General features: G+C 60.2%; 7 protein-coding genes across 7 annotated transcripts; 3 read left to right on the forward strand and 4 right to left on the reverse strand.

Moving 5' to 3' along the window:
* Nucleotides 1–134: 134 nt before the first annotated feature.
* Nucleotides 135–1,923, forward strand: BDZ90DRAFT_232263 (Trimethyllysine dioxygenase). The gene has a single exon (XM_025506188.1). The coding sequence runs from the start codon at nt 185–187 to the stop codon at nt 1,736–1,738; it is 1,554 nt and encodes a 517-aa protein (XP_025361892.1). The 5' UTR covers nt 135–184; the 3' UTR covers nt 1,739–1,923.
* BDZ90DRAFT_174597 (hypothetical protein) lies at nt 1,781–3,148 on the reverse strand. The gene is made up of 3 exons (XM_025503716.1): nt 2,934–3,148; nt 2,707–2,859; nt 1,781–2,632 (listed from the first exon to the last, which is right to left on the reverse strand). The coding sequence occupies exons 1-3, from the start codon at nt 2,955–2,957 to the stop codon at nt 2,072–2,074; spliced, it is 738 nt and encodes a 245-aa protein (XP_025361893.1). The 5' UTR covers nt 2,958–3,148; the 3' UTR covers nt 1,781–2,071.
* A 1,379-nt stretch (nt 3,149–4,527) lies between these two features.
* Nucleotides 4,528–7,172, reverse strand: BDZ90DRAFT_174699 (hypothetical protein). The gene is made up of 4 exons (XM_025503717.1): nt 6,800–7,172; nt 5,076–6,731; nt 4,686–5,005; nt 4,528–4,615 (listed from the first exon to the last, which is right to left on the reverse strand). Exons 1-3 carry the CDS (start codon nt 6,983–6,985, stop codon nt 4,877–4,879), a joined length of 1,971 nt encoding a protein of 656 aa, XP_025361894.1. The 5' UTR covers nt 6,986–7,172; the 3' UTR covers nt 4,528–4,615; nt 4,686–4,876.
* Nucleotides 7,173–8,532: 1,360 nt separating this feature from the next.
* On the forward strand, nt 8,533–10,533 carry BDZ90DRAFT_174738 (hypothetical protein). Its single transcript, XM_025503718.1, has 5 exons — nt 8,533–8,741; nt 8,813–8,919; nt 8,988–9,056; nt 9,132–9,275; nt 9,353–10,533. The coding sequence occupies exons 1-5, from the start codon at nt 8,651–8,653 to the stop codon at nt 10,256–10,258; spliced, it is 1,317 nt and encodes a 438-aa protein (XP_025361895.1). The 5' UTR covers nt 8,533–8,650; the 3' UTR covers nt 10,259–10,533.
* Nucleotides 10,245–11,709, forward strand: BDZ90DRAFT_174771 (hypothetical protein). The gene has a single exon (XM_025503719.1). It carries the CDS (start codon nt 10,365–10,367, stop codon nt 11,595–11,597), a length of 1,233 nt encoding a protein of 410 aa, XP_025361896.1. The 5' UTR covers nt 10,245–10,364; the 3' UTR covers nt 11,598–11,709.
* A 921-nt stretch (nt 11,710–12,630) lies between these two features.
* On the reverse strand, nt 12,631–15,195 carry BDZ90DRAFT_252438 (hypothetical protein; the record flags this gene model as incomplete). Its single annotated transcript, XM_025507761.1, has 7 exons — nt 12,631–12,932; nt 13,037–13,270; nt 13,341–13,625; nt 13,695–14,024; nt 14,226–14,674; nt 14,745–15,015; nt 15,089–15,195. Coding segments are annotated over 7 exons (1,895 nt in total), but the record flags the coding sequence as incomplete, so codon positions are not given.
* An 870-nt stretch (nt 15,196–16,065) lies between these two features.
* Nucleotides 16,066–16,671, reverse strand: BDZ90DRAFT_232270 (hypothetical protein). The gene is made up of 2 exons (XM_025506189.1): nt 16,380–16,671; nt 16,066–16,303 (listed from the first exon to the last, which is right to left on the reverse strand). The coding sequence occupies exons 1-2, from the start codon at nt 16,524–16,526 to the stop codon at nt 16,142–16,144; spliced, it is 309 nt and encodes a 102-aa protein (XP_025361898.1). The 5' UTR covers nt 16,527–16,671; the 3' UTR covers nt 16,066–16,141.
* Nucleotides 16,672–17,935: the final 1,264 nt, after the last annotated feature.

Below are 17,935 nucleotides of genomic sequence, written 5' to 3' on the forward strand. Positions count from 1 at the left end.
CGTCGCGTGGCATCCGCTGCTCCCGGTCCCCGGGTGAAAGGCCGGTGCGGGGCGGCGGCGGTGGAGTGAGTCGGACGAGTGGCTCGCTTTGGCCTTTGGCTCGGCTGGAATTGAACTTGGCGCCTCGCCCGACCCTTCCTTCTTTCCTTTCTTCCACTGATACCATCTCTCCCAGCATCATATCATGGCACTCCTCCGTCCCCCGACTAGGGCTCTACGCTCCCTCACCCGATCAGGCGTCCCCCTCTCCACGACGATCCCGCCCGCTCGTCTCCCCACAATTGCTCGATCTCGCAGCATCTCCATTCGCTCCTCATTGCGACAAGCCTCTCCAGCTCCCGCTTCTGAGCAACATGCTCACGCACACGCTCAGCCTCCCCCTCCTACCTCATCCTCATCCTCCCACGCCTCCACCTCGTCCTCCTCGTCCCTGCCAAGCATCACCTCAACCGACACGCAGGTTCGCATCACCTGGATCAGCGGCATAGAGTCACGCTACCACCACGTCTGGCTCAGGGATCACTGTCGCTGCCCTTCTTGCTACCATCCCAAGACGAAGCAGCGCTTGTTGGACACCTTTGCTATCCCTCCTACCGTGCAGCCGGAGAGGGTAGAGGCCACGACGGAGGGGTTGGAGGTCGTTTGGCCGTTGAGCGCAGAGGGAGGGGAGGGATCGGGGCCGGGTGAAGTGGCAGGGACAGGAGCAGGGACAGGAGCAGGGCAGCACGTCTCTCTTTTTCCGTGGAAATGGCTCCGCACTCATTCCTACGCCCCTGTCCTCTCCCCCAGCACCACACCCTACGAGCGGGAAGACCTAGCGGGAAGTGACAAGACTCTCTGGGGCTCAGGTATAGCTGCTCATCCTCCCACCGTGCAGTACGAAGAGGTCATGTCCTCGGATCGTGGCGTTTGGAAATGGGTCGAAAAGATATCGCAATACGGCTTCTCCTTTGTTGACGGGGTCCCCGCAACACCGGAAGCAACCGAAGAACTCATAAAACGAATCGCCTTCATCCGTGAAACGCACTATGGTGGTTTTTGGGATTTCACCTCCGACCTCTCCCACGGAGATACGGCATACACCGATCTAGCCTTGGGAGCGCATACGGATACGACGTATTTCACCGATCCGGCTGGACTGCAGATGTTCCACCTCCTCAGCCACGAGCCCTCTAGTCAAGGTGTCCAACCAAGTGGCGGAGCCTCACTCCTCGTCGACGGGTTCCTGGCTGCAAAAGTGCTGAGAGACGTCCACCCGCAGGCGTACGAGACGCTCAGTGCTGTGAGGATCAGCACGCATTCTGCGGGGGATGAGGCTACACTTGTTCGTCCCCTCTTGACGGCTGGGTACCCCATTTTGAACCATGATCCCAGAACGGGGAAGCTCGTCCTTGTCCGGTATAATAATGACGATCGTTCCACGCTGCATCTGGAGGAAGGGGAAGTAGAGCCATTCTACGATGCGCTGCGGAAGTGGCAGGAGATCATTACCAGTAAAGAGGGGGAGTACTGGGAACAACTCACGCCGGGACGGGCGTTGATTTTCGATAACCATAGGGTGTTGCATGGCAGGTCAGCCTTTGTTGGGGAGAGGCGATTGTGTGGGGCTTATGTGAATCACGATGATTATAGGAGTAGGTTGGCGGTGTTGAGGCAGAAGTATGGGAAGGGTGGGGTGCGAGGTGGAGACGGAGGAGGAGCAGGAGAGGGGAGAGGGGTGTGGGATGATGCCTTGTAGCGTCGTAATGCGAAGGCGCACGTACTACACGCTCGCGGATCGAGTGAGTGAGCGAGCGATGCGAGACTGAGCGCGATACGGTTGAGAGCGTGCGAGGACGGACGAGCTGCTGGTCAACGCAGGGAGGGAAAGTGATTCGATATTTCGCAAAAAGGGTTGGGGTCGTGAATCGGTGTAAGGGAAGAATATTTGACAAAGAGAGGATACGGTGCGCTTGATTCGCAAGATAAGCAGCCAATACGCGCATCTCGGCGACGAGCAGCTAAGCCGCCTCGGCGAAGGCAGTCAAGGTGCGCTGCGGCAGTGTCAAGGAGTCCAAGATCAGCATCAGCGCTACGCTCTTCCACCTCGCGAATCGCGCTCGCGCCCACTCACGGCGACCGAGTCCCACTGGAAGCTCCACCCTTTCCCCTCCTCGAGGCCTCGCCTCTCAGAGGACGGGCAGGTACAGAGGGTGGTGTAAGGCGTCAATTTGGTGCACGTCGGATGGGCGCACTTGTTTGGTTTGGGCGGCGTCTTGCCCGGGTCCTTCCAGCCTGAAGGAGGGTCTTGCTTCGGATCGTGCTTGGGGTCGTCGGGGTCGCCCCCCTCGCGCTCCATCGCGGCCGAGTCCGACTGGATGAGCCACCTATCATCCTCAAGACCTCGCCTGCCGGGAGCGTCGAGGCACACGCAGAACAAGCCCCAGTCCTTGGGCGTGCAGTGCTGATTCACACACGCCTTCTCCTTGGGGTCGGGCTTGGGCGTAGGCGTGGGAGTGGGCATGGGCGTGGGCTTGTTAGGGTCATACGTGGGAGGAGGGTCGTGCATGGGAAAGAAGTCTTGAGTGAGGTCGGGCTCGCCTCCTTCGTCGCGCTCCGCCCGGTCGGAACGCTCCACGGCTTCGAAGGTGCGCTGCGGCCGTCGCGAAGAGGGAGGCAAGTCAGTCAGCATGTTGATGTCGCTGCTGCCTACGCGCACTCGCTCACCTTGACCGGTTCCTCCTCTCCTACGGGAGCTTTGGCCTCACGACGCTCGGGAGGACACTCGCAGTAGAGTCTGCCGCCCCTGTAGGCGCACTCAGGGTTGGGACAAGAGGCCTCCCTCGCAGTGAGGTCCTCGTGCGCGACTTGGAAGGCACGCTGCGGCAGCAAGTGAACGCAGACATCGTCAGCAATCGCACCGCATCGATCTCCCTTGCGCTGCGCCAACTCACAGCCAGCTCGCCCGGTTCGACCATGAGTTCCCCACGCGTCTCAGGGGGGCAGAAACAGCCCGTCCACCCGGTCTTGCTCTTGGTGCACTTCGGGTTGGTACAGAACTTGTAGCGCTCCTCGAGTTGAGCGGGCGACCTGACCTGCTCCAACACGCGACGATCCGTGACGCTTCTCGGGGTGAGATTGGGCTGCCCATCGAGTGCGCGCTGGGCAAACCATCAGCGCTGGTCGGGCCTTTTACGGACCGGTGGGCTTCTCACCTGAGTGCCTTCAGCAGATTCTTCGCAATATCAATGATGACGAGGTTGCAGGCCGTGTTAGTAAGAGTTGTGCACGCCCAGGGAGAGCAGTGCAGTATCCTAGACTTACCAAGTGCTCGCTGCAGCAATGGAATTAGGTGGTTTTAGTGAGCAGTATGGCAGGGCGATCAAGCTACCGTCTCACTCACCCCCACTTTGTCTTCACTGGGAGGCACGGGATCCTCGCAGTGGCAGTACTTGCGTGGCGGCTTGCCGTGGCACACCAGCTTCTTACAGCCCGCGCGCTTGCTCGTGGCGGCAAGGTCACGCTGTGCGCAGGGAGGAGAGCGGGGCATGGTAAGGAATGGCAGTAATGAGCTCGCTCAATGCACTGACCGCAACGCTGCTGTCCTTCTTCAGGCGATCCGAAGCGCGACGCTCGCCAGGATCCACACAATGGCACACCTTCTTCCCAAGGCCAATGTCGTCGCATTTCTCCTTCTTGCAAGCTTTCTTCGGCGGCGTCTCGCCATTCGGCAAGGCCGGCCTCCCAGGCTCTTGAGTGACGTTACGAGGAATGGCGTCGGAAGCTCGCTGCGAGAGAGTGCGAGCAAGAGGAAGAGTTACGTAAGCGTCAAAGGCGGCTACAACTTGACAAAGCAACACTCACAGTAGACCTTCTCTCCACCTCATTCCCGTCCTGGGCGCGGCGGGCGAGAGTGTCGTGGCAGCGGCAAATCCTGAGGTTGTTGCCGTAGTCCTCGCACGACTCGTGCATGCAATGCTTCTTTGGTGCCCCAGGCCTCGACGTGACTGGATCTTTGGAAGGGTCGCGGGCGATGGCGTCGAGGGTTCGGTCCGAGGAGCCAGGGCTGACGCAGCTGCAGGCTTGAAGCCCGTTGCCAATATCAACGCAGTGCTCGTGAAGGCACTTCTTCGGTGGCCCGGATTGTCGCGGCTCCTTGGGGGTCCCGCGAACGATGGCGTCGAGCGGTTGCTGTGACGGTGAAGGGGTCTGAGATCAGCGCAGTCGATCGTCCACAATGCGGCGCAATTGCTGTGCTTACGGTCGTCTGACGCACATTGTCACGGCGAGCGGGTGGGTCGAGGCACCGGCAGCGTCGAGCGGTGCCCGTGCCTTCGCAGCTCAGGTGATTGCAGTCGCCCAAGTCTCCGTCAGAAACGCGCTTCAGAGCGGCTAGCGTGGTCGCTGCGTTGCGGACCATCTGGAGAGGCCACACCTCGCGGGCGATAGCAGTCAGCGCGCGTGGAGCTCTGGGATAGCCGCCGTCACTCACGTTGTCACGGCGAGTGGGGTGGTCTACGCAGTAGCACTGTCGCTCTTCGCCCATGCCGGTACAGTAGATGTGAGTGCACCCTCCGTCAGGAGAGCGCTCGAGTGCGACGGGCGGGGTGATGGCGTCGAGGGACTCGAGGGCCCGCTGCGAACGCGATGGGGGAAAGTCAGCGGCGGAGGCGGCGGATTACTGTATCGTAGTCGCAAGAACTGACCTTGGACGCGCTCGTCTCGTCACGCTGTTTGGGAGGATCCGCACAGTAGCATTTTCGCGATGCGCCCGTACCAGTACAAACTACATTGGTGCAACAATCGGGACCACATGAGCCAGCCTCGCGGCCAAGGAGGCGTAGGCCGGTGAGGTCGACGTCTCGCTGTCAGAGGGGAGAGGCGGTGGTGAGCGACTTTACGTGGCCACACGCCTCTGTTCACTCACCTCGACCTCCTGGATGATCTGCTGGTCGGCTCTAGCAGAGTGGTCACGCTCGAGCATGGCGGGTGAGGCGACGATGGATTTGGGGTGGTCGACGTTGCGCTGTGGTAACGCGGAGCCAGAGAAATGAAGGTCAGCGCGAGTCCAACTGCGAAGCGTGCCTTGCACTCACCATGACGTCTTCCTCCCCGCCTACGCTGTCCAACTCGTCCATCGCTCGCTCGACGTCGATTTCGTCACGCTCATTAGGCGGGTCACGACAATAGCAGCCCGTCCCACCGCCTTTGAGCTTCTGGCACTTGGTTTTGCATTTGGTCTTCTTGTCGAGAGTAAAGCCCTCGACCGCACGCTTGAGGATCTGGACGGCGTACGCATCGGTCGTGTCGTCGCGAGCAGTCGGAGGGTCACGGCAGTAGCAGCCAGTCCCACCGCCTCTCAGCTTTTGGCATTTGGGCTTGCACTTGGTCTTCTTCTCGAGGATGTGCGTCTCGCGAGGGGAGAATGTGGTGCCGATCGCGTGCGTGGAAAGTTCGTCTCTCTCATCGTGGTCTTTGCAGCTGCAGGTGCTCGGCTTGTCAGGAATCTTGCAAACCCAATGCTTGCATGACGTGCGTTCCTCAACGTTGAGCGAGCTCCGAGCGAGATTGCCCGCAGCTCTTTCCTCCGGAGGGTGAGGACCTCCTCGGCAGTAGCACGAGCTGGGCTTCTTGGGATCCGAGCACGTGTATGTGGTGCAGCGCGCTCCGAGCGTGAAGAACTGATCGGCTGTGGGCGGAGCGAGGTCGCGCTCGTCTAAGTCCTCCTTCCTGCAATAGCAGCTTTGGAAGTCGTACGGGTTGGTGCAGACGTACTTGCTGCAGGGCTTGGGCTTCGTCTTGGGCTTGGGCTTGTTCTTGCCCTGCTGGCCGCGAGCAACCTCAGAGGCGTCGAGGTGGTTTCGCGTGGAGCGTTCGAGGTCGAGGTCGCGCCCGCTCAGGCCGCGTTCCTTACAGTAGCAGCTGCTGGGATTCTTTGGGTCGGTACAGACGTAGTTGTTGCAGGGCCTGCTGCTCTCGCCGCGAGGGACATTGAGATTTTGGTCCAGGGCGCGGTCCGTCAAGCCACGGTCGATGCAGCGACAGCTGGACTTGTTATTGGGGTCCGAGCAGGCCCAAGTGCGGCAGACGTGGGTCTGCTCCTTGCCTCCCTTGTGATTCTCGTGTAGCTCGGCTTTGGCGACAAGGTCCGCATTGTCGACGGCAATGAGCCCAGCGTGGAGTCCGCGAGACGTGCCAGGGTCGGCGCAGCGACAGCCTCTCTTTTTGACCGGATCTGCGCAGACGTAGTTCTTGCAGCCTCCAGTCGAGTTTTCGGGAGGCTTGGGCTTCTCTCCTTCCCTGGCCACGAGGTCGGCCCCTTCCTCGCTGTGGAGAGCGCGAGGCGTGGCGTGGTCATTGCAATAGCAGCTGCCGGGCTCTGGGCACACCCAATTGGTGCAACCCGTACCGCCGATGCCGCTAGGGATGCGGGCGATGGCTTCGCTTCCAGGTACGAGGTGACCCTGAGTACCACTGTCGAGTGCACGAGGCGTCGGAGGGCTGCCACAGAAGCAGCCAGTCTTCCTAACAGGGTCTTTGCAGATGTAAAATTGGCAGCGAGCGACGATGTTACTCTTGGCTACAAGTTCGGAGATGTCGATGGCGGGGAGATCGCGAAGCATGCCAGGATCGATGCAGCGGCATCCTTGGCCATTGCCGGGGATGGGACAGGACCAGTGGTGGCAGGCCTCGCGGGCGACGAGGTGCATCTTGGACTTAAGATGGTCGCTGCGCGTTGCAGGCAAGTTGAGCTGCGCGTGTGCGTGTGGGCGAGGGGCGTCAAAGCTGGTAAAAAGGGCAAGGCAGTGGGCGCACTCACATTGGCATTGGCATTGGCGTTGGCAGGAGCGGGGGTGGGAGCGCCGCCCACCTGGCTCACTAGGAGCGAGATGAGGACGAAGGCGATACAAGTAAGGAAGGGGAGTCGGTAGCGCATGGTATTGGTGGGATGTGGTGGGGAGAGGGAAAGCGAGGTTGAGATGGTGGGGAGCGGGTGACCCCCCATCCTTTGGCCTCTCCATCGTAAAGAGTGGGCAAAGGGCTCGTCGATGTCTCGACGTGTGTGGGCAAAGGACGAGCAGGCCACTTTGCTACCGCAAACATCTCCTGCAGCGGCACGGGCGATGCTGTCCGTGGGGATCGATTGATGCTCCGGCCGATGAGTGTGGGCGTCGTGGGCACGATACGGAGCTTCTCGTGTGGGCCAACGTGTGAAGAGAGGCTGGTGGCTTGATCAGGGCAAATGAAGTAGCCGTTGCACCGGGGCTGAATGATAAGGTCTCGCGAGCGAGGTAGTGGAGGCGAAGGATCGAGGGTTACTTGGGTGCGCGCTCGTGATCGTAAGGTGGTCGGCACGGCAATGCACACTCGCGGCCCGCAGTCACGCGAATGTCCGGCCGGCCTTGATCAAGCAGCGCCACGGATGCGTGACTCCGAGATGGTGCTGTGAAGCGCAGTGTTGAGCAGGTTGGGCAAAGGTCAGCGGTGAGGCGCAGTGACCCAGCCTCGTGTTGGAGCATGAGTGGGACTGTGACTTGTGAACTTGGGAAGAAGCGAGCCACTCTTCGTCGTCCGCCCTGAGACAGCAGAGATCTTGATCCGTCGCTCTGATCGAATGGGGGGACTTCTTATCTGACATATTCCTGCTCCTTCCCCTCGCAAACTATCTGCTCTTGTCGGTCAAAGGCAGAATCGAGGAACGCTAACGAAACGGCCAGCGTGAGGCTCTGAGTCGGCAAGCGAGGCATTGCGCAGACGTGGCGACGAGCGAAGAGCAAGTGCGTAGCGGTTGCACGTCAAGCCGCTGAACAGAGGCTAGGAGCCGTTTGTCTCGCTCGTCGGTCAGAAGGTAAGTCCGTGCGAATAGGCAGCGCGAAACAAAGGGTGAGCTTTGTCATACCTTTGTTAAGCTGCACGAGTTGCAGCATTGTTTCGGCGCTGAGTATGTGGGCTGAAGCTGGCCAACTCTTAGTGATGTGATGCTGGCTGGCCTTCAATAAGGACTGGACATCGATGGAAGTCCAAGCATTGGCGAATTGGAGCTGCTTCTGGCGCACCTGGCTAGGAAGTCATGGTAGTTACGAATCGAAGTCCAACATCGAAGCAGGGCAGCAGCCTCCTCCCGCCCCCACCACCCACACGCATCGGAAGCAACCACGTGGTGCGTCATCTCGTGGCCCGTGCGCTAATCACGAACAAAGTGTTCAACCCTCCCGCCGCCTCTGCCCGAATCCTTGCCGCCATTCTTTCCTTCTTCGCTCGTTCCTGACGGTCTAGACTCTCGCCCAACCCCGGCACAAAGGGTCCGTCGGCCCGCTGCGCACCTTTTGCTCCTCACCACACCATCCAATCACACACGCCCCTCCTACCAGCCCAGCTCGACGATCATGTCTTTGGCTCGTAGGAGGGTGGTCAGCGATCAAGGCGCTGCGTGAGTGCGGGGGATCGCGGTGCGCGCCCTTGAGGATCGAGATGCTGGGTGGTTCGACTCCCTTCTGGGCTCGGACTGCTGGGCAATCGGCGATGGAGGTTGGGCGGCTGCGTGGCGACACTGGCCTTCCTCGAGCGTACGCAACAAAGCCCTCGAGCTTCGACTTCCTCTTCTACGGCATCAACGGTGCGCACCCCTCGGACAGCTTAAGGAGGCAAACCAAGTCTGCATACGGCGCCAATGGGCAAGATCACTCGGAGGTCATGGTTCTGCAGCGCTTCGCCTTCGCCACGCTCGAGCTCTTGCCGCGCTTCGCAATCAACATCGTCGAGTGAGTATCTCTTCCCCGCCCATCTAGCCGTACAGACGCTCATTGATCGTCTACCCGCTCGTTGCTCGTAGAACGCTCCTTACTGGTAGAAGTTGAGCCTCACGTCGCCGTGTTGATCAAGACGCGCTTCGAGGTCAGGAGCAGCAAGATGGATGCTACTTCTTCCCTCTGCAGACGGGTGAGTGCGGCATGTCGTTGAGCTTGGCGAGCGCAGAGCTGACCCACATCAGCTCCTCGACTACGTAGCAGGTCAAGGCTGAGGCGCTCAAGGCTCCCCCGGATGGTCGAGCTCCGTGGCACTCGGCATTGACTACGGTGAGCACCAACGCTTCGCCACGAGCACACCGCCTCCAGCACGTAGGCTGACCTCTCCCACCTTCCCTCTCGCAGCTCATCACCGTCGCACCACGGCATCGCCGCTTGCTAGCTTCCATAGCTCGCGCGCAGCCCATCGGCATGCCACCAGCCAATGAGGGTACGCTCAACGCCAGGGCCAAGCACGACACCGAGGAGAACAGCTCGTCCATGCTGGTCGTGAGTGGCGCACACGCACGTCAGGCTCCGCGCACGCTGCATTCTCATCCTGACTTGCACACTTTCTCGCCTCCCAGGCCTCGCTCTCGATGTCAAGGTCAAGGTCAAGGTCAAGATCACGGTCAAGGTCACCGTCACCATCAAGGTCACCGTCACCGTCACCGTCAACGTCAAGGCCACGTCACCTGCTTTGTCGCAGTGCACGCACCATGGTCATACGCAGCACGCAGCACGCAGCACACAGCACCACGCCAGCTACAGTGCTCAGCTCACGGCGGCACGCACGCTCCATAGTGCGCTCGTCACCACCTCCACGCCATCTCACCTGGAGGAGGAGGGGAGTCACTGCGCTCGGCACGGAGCAAGTTGTGGCTCAAGTCTGGGGCGAAGGACAGAGGCGCTGCTGTGCTCCTCCTTCTCCCCTCTCTCCCCACGTCGTCTCCTCTGCTCCCCTGCTGCTCCCGCCTACCCCTACACACGTCGAGAGAATTCTCAGAAATGAAGACCACTCAGCAGAAGACGACTCTAGACGGATGGTTCAAGAAGCCTTCCTCCGTCGCGCCCTCGTCCCACACCAAGAGCCCATTGAGCGCTGCTACCGCGCACGCTCCTCAGCCTGCTCACACCGCATCATCTTCTTCATCTTCTGGCGCACCTCCCATCGTCGCCTCTTCTCCTTCTGGCTCTACCTTCTGCACTCCATCTATTGCCTCCACTCAAGCCGCTCAAGCCTCTCCGTCATCGTCCCTCGCCCAGGCGGCATCTTGCTTCTCGGCAGCAGGTCCAACCTCTTCCAAGGCTTCACCTTCTCAAGTTGGCTCCTCCTCCAACAATGCCTTATGCCTTTAGGTCTTCTGCTGCCGCCATTCCGCCCTCTACCGTCGCCACCTCGTCCTCGCCCGCCCCAAAAGAGGACGGCCCTTCAAGCAGCCCGGGGCGGTGGAGAAGCGGCAGAAAGGCAAACACACTGCTGCCGACGCTAGCACCGAGAGCCTGATCAGCGGGTGGGGACTAGTGGAGGAAGGGGAGAGGCCAGCAGCGAAGAAGGTCGTGGACTTGCCTCTCGTCTGGAGCGCAGAGCACGCGCACATGCTGCAGTGGGCGCACCGAGGCAGCGAGCCCTTCCTCAAGCGTCTCGAGAACCTTGGGGTTAGTCATGCAGTCTACAAGGAATACTGCAAACTGCAGTTGGACTTGCAGGTGGCATACGACGCGTGGGCAGTACTGAGGGGGGACTTGGACGAGGAGACACTGAGGGAGAGGTGTCAGCCTTTGGTGAAGCTGGAGCAGCTTCAGAGTGTCGTGGGCAGCATGAAAACCTTCCACTGCCTGCACACCTACCGCCAGTGGACCAAGCTGAACAGGGACAAATGGGCAGAGGACTTCGTCAAGGTCATCGTTCTCAAGGGCAAGGATCAAAACTCTCTCGCACTCCACATCAATCATCTTGAGCAACTCCCCAGTCACGCTACTATCAAGTCCTTCATTCTCGCCATCAAATCGAACGACCTCGCCATCCTCGCACCTCAATCTCACATCGCCTGGCCCCTCTTCACTCTTCGGCCTCCATATCGCACTGTATTCAGCGTCGGCGATGGCACCTCAATCGAGGAGCACGTCAAGGATTCTATCGCAAAGGCCGCGGACCTACGTTCGGCCATCGTGGCAACGGGCGACGTAGCAGCCTCAATCCTCCGCAAGAAGTACCCCTCGCAGCTGCTTACCGCCTTACTGCACGTTCTCCTTAGCGGCGACCGCATCAAGCTGAGCAACGTCCACCAGCTCGAGGAGAGCCAGCTGATGGCAATTCTATGCGGTCCGTTCGCCCGCTCCGTTGGAGTCATCACGGCCACCACCTTCAACAAGAAGGACTTGCTCGACAATGAGCACCTGGTGACCATGAAGGAGGGCGGAGAGAGGATCACCGCGCAGGTGGCAAGATGGGAGGCGGAGCATCCTGAAGCGGCGAGGGAGCGCTTTGAGAGGCTCCAGGGGCGCCCAATGAGGAAGGCGCAGTACATCGAGCAGAAGGTCATGGGCTGTGCCCAGAGGCACGTGATGGAGGGCAAGAACGGCATCATTCCGGCAGAGAAGTTGGGGGACTTCGATGCCATCAAGAAGGTGCTACGGCCCTTCATCCACAGCAAGTGTGCAGAGGGCTGCACTTGCTACATTTGCAAGACCCCACTGACCTTCATCAAGGTCTACATCGGTCTCAACGCCTCCCCTCCCCCAGGCCCAAGCACACTCCCGCCGACGCCGCCGCCACCGCCACCACCGAGAAGGCCAAGAAGAGGAACAAGAAGCACACGGCCCCGGTGATTTGCCCCGCCAACATGTGGGTTGATGCCATCCGCCCACGCAAGGATGGCTTCAGCTACGCGGAGTAGGATGAGGAGGGGTAGCGATGGGAGGTTTGCGACTGGAACATCGGGCTGGTGAGTCGGTCGAGCAAGCTGACACGATACCCGCACGTCGTACTCAAATCGTCCTTCCCGCCTCTGCTCCACACAGGGCTGCGTCGCGTGCCACCTGGGAAAGGAGGGTTACCCGGTTGCGAACGCCATGCTGCTGGTGGAGGTCATCGCCCCCACCACGCCAGAGTTGGATGCGGCGGGGGAGTGGATGGTAGTGAGGGACCGAGGCTTCACAGCCTGGTCCCGTGCTGACTTGACACTCTTTGGGTAAGTAGCAGAGCAAGAGGAAGCGGATGATCTTGGTGGCTGACTGTCACGCACCCGCTTCGTACGCACCAGGGCGTTCTGCCGCGCCCACATCCGCTCAATGTTGAAGCGCGAGGAGGAGGGGGGACACAAGGTGCTCTTCAAGACGTGGGAAGAGCTGGCGGAGGCCCTTGGCGGAGGGAGGACGAGAGATAGCAGTTTCCGTAGATCTTTTAACGGGCAGCGCTATGTATCTCGAAACATCGTAGCGACACCTTATGTGCTTAACATAAGATCAGCTTAGCTAGCGAAATGAAACTTCACTTTCACGCACCGTCGATATCAGCTACAGTACCATCACGTACGAGGCGAAATGCAGAGACTTGCGAGCGAGCGACGAGCACGACTTGGTTGACAAAAGTGAAGTCGGGATCAATGTCAAGCATTCATCAGGTGCGAAGCGAAGTCGCACGGCCGAACGAGTAGAGCAGCCATCTGCTGGTCAGCGAGACCACGCAGGGCGCCACCGACGAGCGAGCGGGCCTCACCTGACCCGCTGCCTTCCCTCCTCGGCTGCTTTGTGCACGAACGCTAGCGACTAACGACAAAGCTCGAGTGGCTCGCCCAAAGACTCAGAGTGAAAGAATAACATATCGAGTCAGATCAACAAGACAGTACAACATAGACCGCCACCGCATTCTCTCTCGTCACTCGCCCTGCTCCATCCTTCCCCCTCCTCCTGCCCTCATCACGCGAAGCCACGGCTTCCACTTCCTCAGACTACCTCCTCATTACGGCGCGAGTTCTTCTCCGGAGCAAGCGCAGCTCCCACAGTGGGCGAGTCGAACTGGAGAAGCGGCTCCGGCTTGGGCGTGTCGCGCTGCCAGAGGAGCCACCTCTTGGTCCAGTAGGGGGTGTCCTTGGTGACTACGTGGTTGATGAAGTCGCCGTGCGAGACGGAGAAGACATTGTCGAGCTCCTCGAGGGTGAGACACTGGTGGGAAAACGGGGCGGGACGTAACGGATGAGATGAGTTGGGGGCCGAGCAACGAAGTCAGCGGTCAGGCGACAAAGGTAGGACTAGCACGACTTGCTCACCTTGGTTTCTGGCACGAGCAGGTAGATCATCCCAAAGGCCATTAGGTTCAGACCAGCATAGAAGCCGAAGACACCAGCAGGGGTGAAGACAGCAAGCATTCGTGGCAAGGTGATGCTGAGGACGGCCGCCCAGAAGAGGCAGGTGGATACGGCCCAAGCCATGCCTTGCTCACGCTGGGCGAGGGGGAAGACTTCGGCCGAGTACGTGAAGGGTACAGGTCCTTCTCCAGGGCTCTGTGAGGGGTGCGAAAGAGGGAGGAAGTGAGTTGAGGCGCAGGGGTAGCGGTGTTTCAATCCCACTCACGTAGAAGGCGGCGAAGACGTAGATGAAGGTGGCAACTACGGCAAGACGGGCAGTCGATCCATCGGGCAACAAGGTGCCCATGCCGGCAATGAGAAGACTCCAGCACATGTTCGGGAAAGTAAAGAGGAGCAGAGCTCGGCGTCCATAGGTGTCGATGGTGTACAGTGCTGGAACGCAGAAGACCCAGTTGATGGCGCCAAAACCCAAAGATGCGTAGAGTGCTTGACGATCCGTGAATCCAGATTGTGCAAACAACGTACTGCTATAGAAAGCGATGATATTGATCTTACGTAATCAGGGTATGAGGGGGTATCAGCGTTTGCAGGAGTAGTTGTAACATTCGTAGCTACTCACTCCGCACATCTGCTGAGCCAGCATCACGGTACCCGACGCGACGGTCGCACGACGGACGCGCGGAATGGTGAAGAGCTCCAAGAATCGCTTGACGTACGTCTCTCCACGGATGACCTTGCTCTCTTCGACAAATAGAGTATGGATGTAGTAGAGGTCGCGAGCAGCCTGCACCGGGTTGTGGCGCAACTTGAGCAACGAGCGGAAGGCTGACTCGTAACGACCCTTCTTGATGAGCCAACGCGGGGACTCGGGACAGAAGTAGATACCCAGTGCAAGCGGTAGAGCGGGGATGAAGGCTGATCCGAGTTGCAGGCGCCAGGCAATGCGTCCCTGAGTCGTGAGCGTGAGGGGATCAGAGAATGAATAAAGGTCAGTGGCTCGTGCGTGGGAAGGGATAGTCGCCGCAAAGTCGCCGAGCACCGTCGGCCCACGTGGCCTTGACTAGCGTCTCTGGGCTGGGCGGCGAGCTGATCCCGCCCGGCTCCTTTGCTTCGTTTCCTCGTCCGTCTCCCACCTCTCGCGCCCACTCACAGTGTCTGCGACAATGACGTTGGCGCAAAGTCCCAAAAAGATACCAGCTGCCGTCCAGAGCTGCCATCCGAGAACGAGAGCGCCTCTGATCGGAGCGGGCGAGTTCTCAGCAGCAAAGACGGGCACCGTAGCTCCCTTTGCGCCCATCCCCAACCCCAGAATGAGGCGAACAACGAAGAGAGTCTCCCAAGAGTGGGTGAAACCAGATGCGATGGGTGTTGCGATGAGAACGAGTGCGGTGACGAAGATGGTTCCTCGTCGGCCGAGGTAGTTGTTGAGCGGGTCGGAGAGCCAGGCGCCAACGAGGGCAGAGGAGATGTAGGGCGCAGCGTTGACGAGACCTACGATCCATTCGTTGTGTTCGTGGTTGGGCGCGTCGGAGTCGATGGGGATGCCAAACTCGTCGGGGAAGGACAGATTGGCGCCGTTGGAGCCAGTCTGATCCCAGCCTGGCGTGCGAGCGAGACGATCAGTCAGCGTCGAGCTTGCCTTCTCATCGCATGCTCTCTCGGCGCTTACCCTGCGTGGCAGCACCGATACTGCAGGTGAAGATGGTCAGGTAGAGGAGGAAAGGATGCGACCACTTGTGCGCGACCTCGTAGGCCAACGCATCCTTCTCGTCGCGGCTGAGCTCGTCCATGTTCTCAAAGTTGGCGGGATTTTGCGCAACGAGAGCGCCGCGCTTGAGGAGATCGACGTCTGACTCGAGACCCTTGGCGGTAGCGAAGGCTTCGACTTGGTTGAACAGCTCTGCCTTGGTGAGGTGGGCGAGGGGATTGACGATCTTGCCCTGCCAGGGTGCGCGAGGAGGTGGCACGCGGTCAGTCAACGTCCACGTCACGCAATCGTGCGCACAGTCTCACCTCCTTGTGGGCTGCTTCGAAAACGGGCGTCGTCTCGAGCTGGTCATTGGCATCGCGAGTGACGGCCTCGACGCTACTCTTCTTTTCGTCGTCGTGAGCAGACATGTTGGACGAGAGTACGGGGGGCGAGCAGAAGTTGAGGAGAGGGGCGAGCAACCGCATGAGGCGGGCTGCTATTTATCGTTATTCTCAAAGTAGCTCGCGAGCTTGTCTCTCCAATGCAGCATGCAGGCGTCTCAGCGTGGTGCCCCGCGCAACCGCTTTCCAAGGAGATGTGCAGGACAAGTAGCGCTACTCTGCGCTAGGCTGGTGGGAGTCGACGAGCGTGAGCAGGAACAGTCGACTGCAGGGCCCGATGCAACCCCGCGTCGCCCCCTCTGCTTTGCTGCCTCGCCCTCGCCCGCCAAGCCTGCAGCTGGCAGGCGCGCGGGGGCTCAATATACGGCGAGTTCAGCGAGTTGAGCGGGCGCGGGGTTGCAAGGCGACTTGGGGTCGTCTGACCGAGACGAGAGCCTTGACGTGACACGACCTGACTTGGGCTGTAGCGCTACGAGGGCGGCGCGAAGGTGTGGCAATGAACCCAATCGCAGCGCTGCACAACAAGACCAGAGTCGACGGTGTTCAATGTCTCTCGTTGAGAGGGCATCAGGCGGGCGATCAAGTCATCGCAGAGTCAGCGCAGCGGCGACGCAGGCTGATTGTAATCAGCTCCAGATGAGCTTGAAACCCAAGCCACCCCGTGGTCTTCGAGCTGGACGGCATAGCAACTCTCGCCCAACTTTCCCACCTGCCCCACATCATTCTGGTCCGATGCCGCGGTCATCCTCCGCGCTGTCTCGAATGGCGTGACACGAGCCTACGTCAACAGCTCATCATTGGTGCTGGTCTCTCGCTGCCTCGGCTCTCTGCCGCGATCTGTCAGCCCATCGTGTCACGCCTTGCCCTCAGCTTAAAACGCGCGCGCCCTCACACCGTCTGCTTCATATCAATGCTATTTCAGATACAGCGCCCCTCATGGGACCAGCGTGGACACCGCAGCCCCACGCAAACCTCTCACATCTGTGCGCTCGCACCCTGGGCAGCCCAGGCAGGCGTCTGCTGGAACGCCGGGCTGACAGCCTGCGGCGGAGGCGGAGGAATATCGCTCTGCGACGACGAAGAACCTCCCCCTCCGAGCATGCCGACGAAGGGAAGCATCTGCATCAGGCCGCCGCCCTGTGTGAAGGGAGGGGGGGCAAGGGTTGTTGAGCGGGGTATGCCACAAAGGGAGAGAGACGACGCGTCGACTTACCATGCCTCCTCCGCGGCCACCGCCGCCCATCTTGGCAAAGCCGCCCAGCCTGCGAGCTTCGAGGGAGATTTGCTCGTCGACAGAAACAGGCGCCGCGAGGCTAGCCGTTGCGAGGGTGGCGAGGGTGATAAAGAGTGTGAAGCGCATGGCGAGCTAGGTGAGGATGATGATCTGACCAGCAGAGGGTTGCTTGAAGCGTGACGACCTGACCAGCAGTGTCGTGAGGGTATCGATGTCGGAGTGAGGAGAGAAAGAAGTGGAAGGAGTGAGCCTCCTTTTGAAGAGGCGGCCTCGATGTGAGGCGCGCCCGGGTCGAAGCGAGGGTCCGGCGATCCGGTGCAGCCGGCCCTCCGCTCGGCGGTTGGAGCCTCGAGCCTGCCTAGCGTCGCGTAGCTTCTTTCTGTCCGATACAACGCTACCACTCGCGCCGACGAGAAGACCTCGAGAAGTTTGTCAGGACGCAGAGGACAATGAGAGCGGGCATGGGCTTCTGCGGCCGTCTTCCGCCGGAGCTAGGAAGCAACGCCCTCCATCCTCGGTGCTCTTGCCTCGGAGCGGGTGGACGCCCGCGCGCACTTTGCGGCCCACCGCTAGTCAAGACGGCGTTCGTCAGGAATCAGACTTGCGCTCGTCGAGCTGAAGCAATTGCTACTGTGCGATGCACCTGATGCGTGCCTGACTTGAAGCGGAACGGCTCGTCGTGCTGTGCCTGATGTTGCCGCCGCCGTGCCTAACGGTCGCCGCCCATCAATTTCGACGATCAACATCTGCCACCGGCGAGGATACCAGGACGCGGCGATGGATAGTAGGCGCGACACTTTATGGATGCCACACGCAATCTGTATCAGCCAATGACCCTCACACGGGTGATCAAATTTGATCGAACAGCGAGGGCGATCTGGAGGGCCACGCACTCTCGCAATGTCTTTTCGCTGCCCTGGCGTGGACTCACTCACTTCGTCGTCATGAATACTGTAGTCTGCGACGAGCACAACGTCAGCGGCAGCGTAGAGACCGAACATAACTATTGGCACGACGAAGTAGGCGATCCCACGTCATCATGGATGTAATGGGTGCCACGCACTCGGCGCCGGGCCGTACTTACTAAGTGAACAGCCGTAATGTCGACTAGTGACAAAGCAACGGTGCACAACAGCGGGCTGAGTTCGTGGCAAGCCAGAGGCCGCTTGTTGTGCACGAGCACAAAGATACCTCACGTAGGACTCTCGCGAGAAGTTTTCAGGAGCTCCAAGATCAAGTGGACGCTCGAACAGCCTGGAACAGCTCGACCGTGACCGCAGCAGCGTCATCTCGACCGGTCCGTGCGCAGTCCTCACGCTCATCGACGACGGCTGATCGCGGCCGAAGTCCATCCGGACGCAAGGAAGCAAGGGCACTCGCACGTGCACAGCCGCGTCGTAGCTGGCCGCGAACGACGGCGCCTCAACGCCCTCGCAAACGAGCGAGCTCCGTTCCGTGGCATACTACGCCCACCTGGCCACAAGCAGCAGCGGACGTCCATGGAGATCGATTCCCCGTTGCCCACCACGAAAAGG

The sequence above is a fragment of the Jaminaea rosea genome (assembly GCF_003144245.1).
Source record: "Jaminaea rosea strain MCA 5214 unplaced genomic scaffold BDZ90scaffold_7, whole genome shotgun sequence".
Taxonomy (NCBI): Eukaryota; Fungi; Basidiomycota; class Exobasidiomycetes; order Microstromatales; genus Jaminaea; species Jaminaea rosea.

Excerpts from the sequence above, each read along its gene's own strand:
- BDZ90DRAFT_232263 (XM_025506188.1), top strand. The coding sequence starts at position 185 with ATGGCACTCCTCCGTCCCCCGACTAGGGCTCTACGCTCCCTCACCCGA.
- BDZ90DRAFT_174597 (XM_025503716.1), bottom strand. The coding sequence starts at position 2,957 with ATGGTCGAACCGGGCGAGCTGGCT. Across the intron at positions 2,860-2,933 it reads TCGAACCGGGCGAGCTGGCT|CGTGCCTTCCAAGTCGCGCA; the intron begins GTGAGTTGGCGC and ends TTGCTGCCGCAG. Across the intron at positions 2,633-2,706 it reads GAGAGGAGGAACCGGTCAAG|CGCACCTTCGAAGCCGTGGA; the intron begins GTGAGCGAGTGC and ends CGACGGCCGCAG.
- BDZ90DRAFT_174738 (XM_025503718.1), top strand. The coding sequence starts at position 8,651 with ATGGGCAAGATCACTCGGAGGTCATGGTTCTGCAGCGCTTCGCCTTCG. Across the intron at positions 8,920-8,987 it reads CTTCTTCCCTCTGCAGACGG|CAGGTCAAGGCTGAGGCGCT; the intron begins GTGAGTGCGGCA and ends TCGACTACGTAG. Across the intron at positions 9,276-9,352 it reads ACAGCTCGTCCATGCTGGTC|GCCTCGCTCTCGATGTCAAG; the intron begins GTGAGTGGCGCA and ends CTCGCCTCCCAG.
- BDZ90DRAFT_174771 (XM_025503719.1), top strand. The coding sequence starts at position 10,365 with ATGCTGCAGTGGGCGCACCGAGGCAGCGAGCCCTTCCTCAAGCGTCTC.
- BDZ90DRAFT_232270 (XM_025506189.1), bottom strand. The coding sequence starts at position 16,526 with ATGCGCTTCACACTCTTTATCACCCTCGCCACCCTCGCAACGGCTAGC. Across the intron at positions 16,304-16,379 it reads GTGGCCGCGGAGGAGGCATG|GGCGGCGGCCTGATGCAGAT; the intron begins GTAAGTCGACGC and ends CCCTTCACACAG.
- BDZ90DRAFT_174699 (XM_025503717.1), bottom strand. The coding sequence starts at position 6,985 with ATGGGGGGTCACCCGCTCCCCACCATCTCAACCTCGCTTTCCCTCTCC. Across the intron at positions 6,732-6,799 it reads ACGCCAATGCCAATGCCAAT|CTCAACTTGCCTGCAACGCG; the intron begins GTGAGTGCGCCC and ends GCACACGCGCAG. Across the intron at positions 5,006-5,075 it reads GCGGGGAGGAAGACGTCATG|CGCAACGTCGACCACCCCAA; the intron begins GTGAGTGCAAGG and ends GCGTTACCACAG.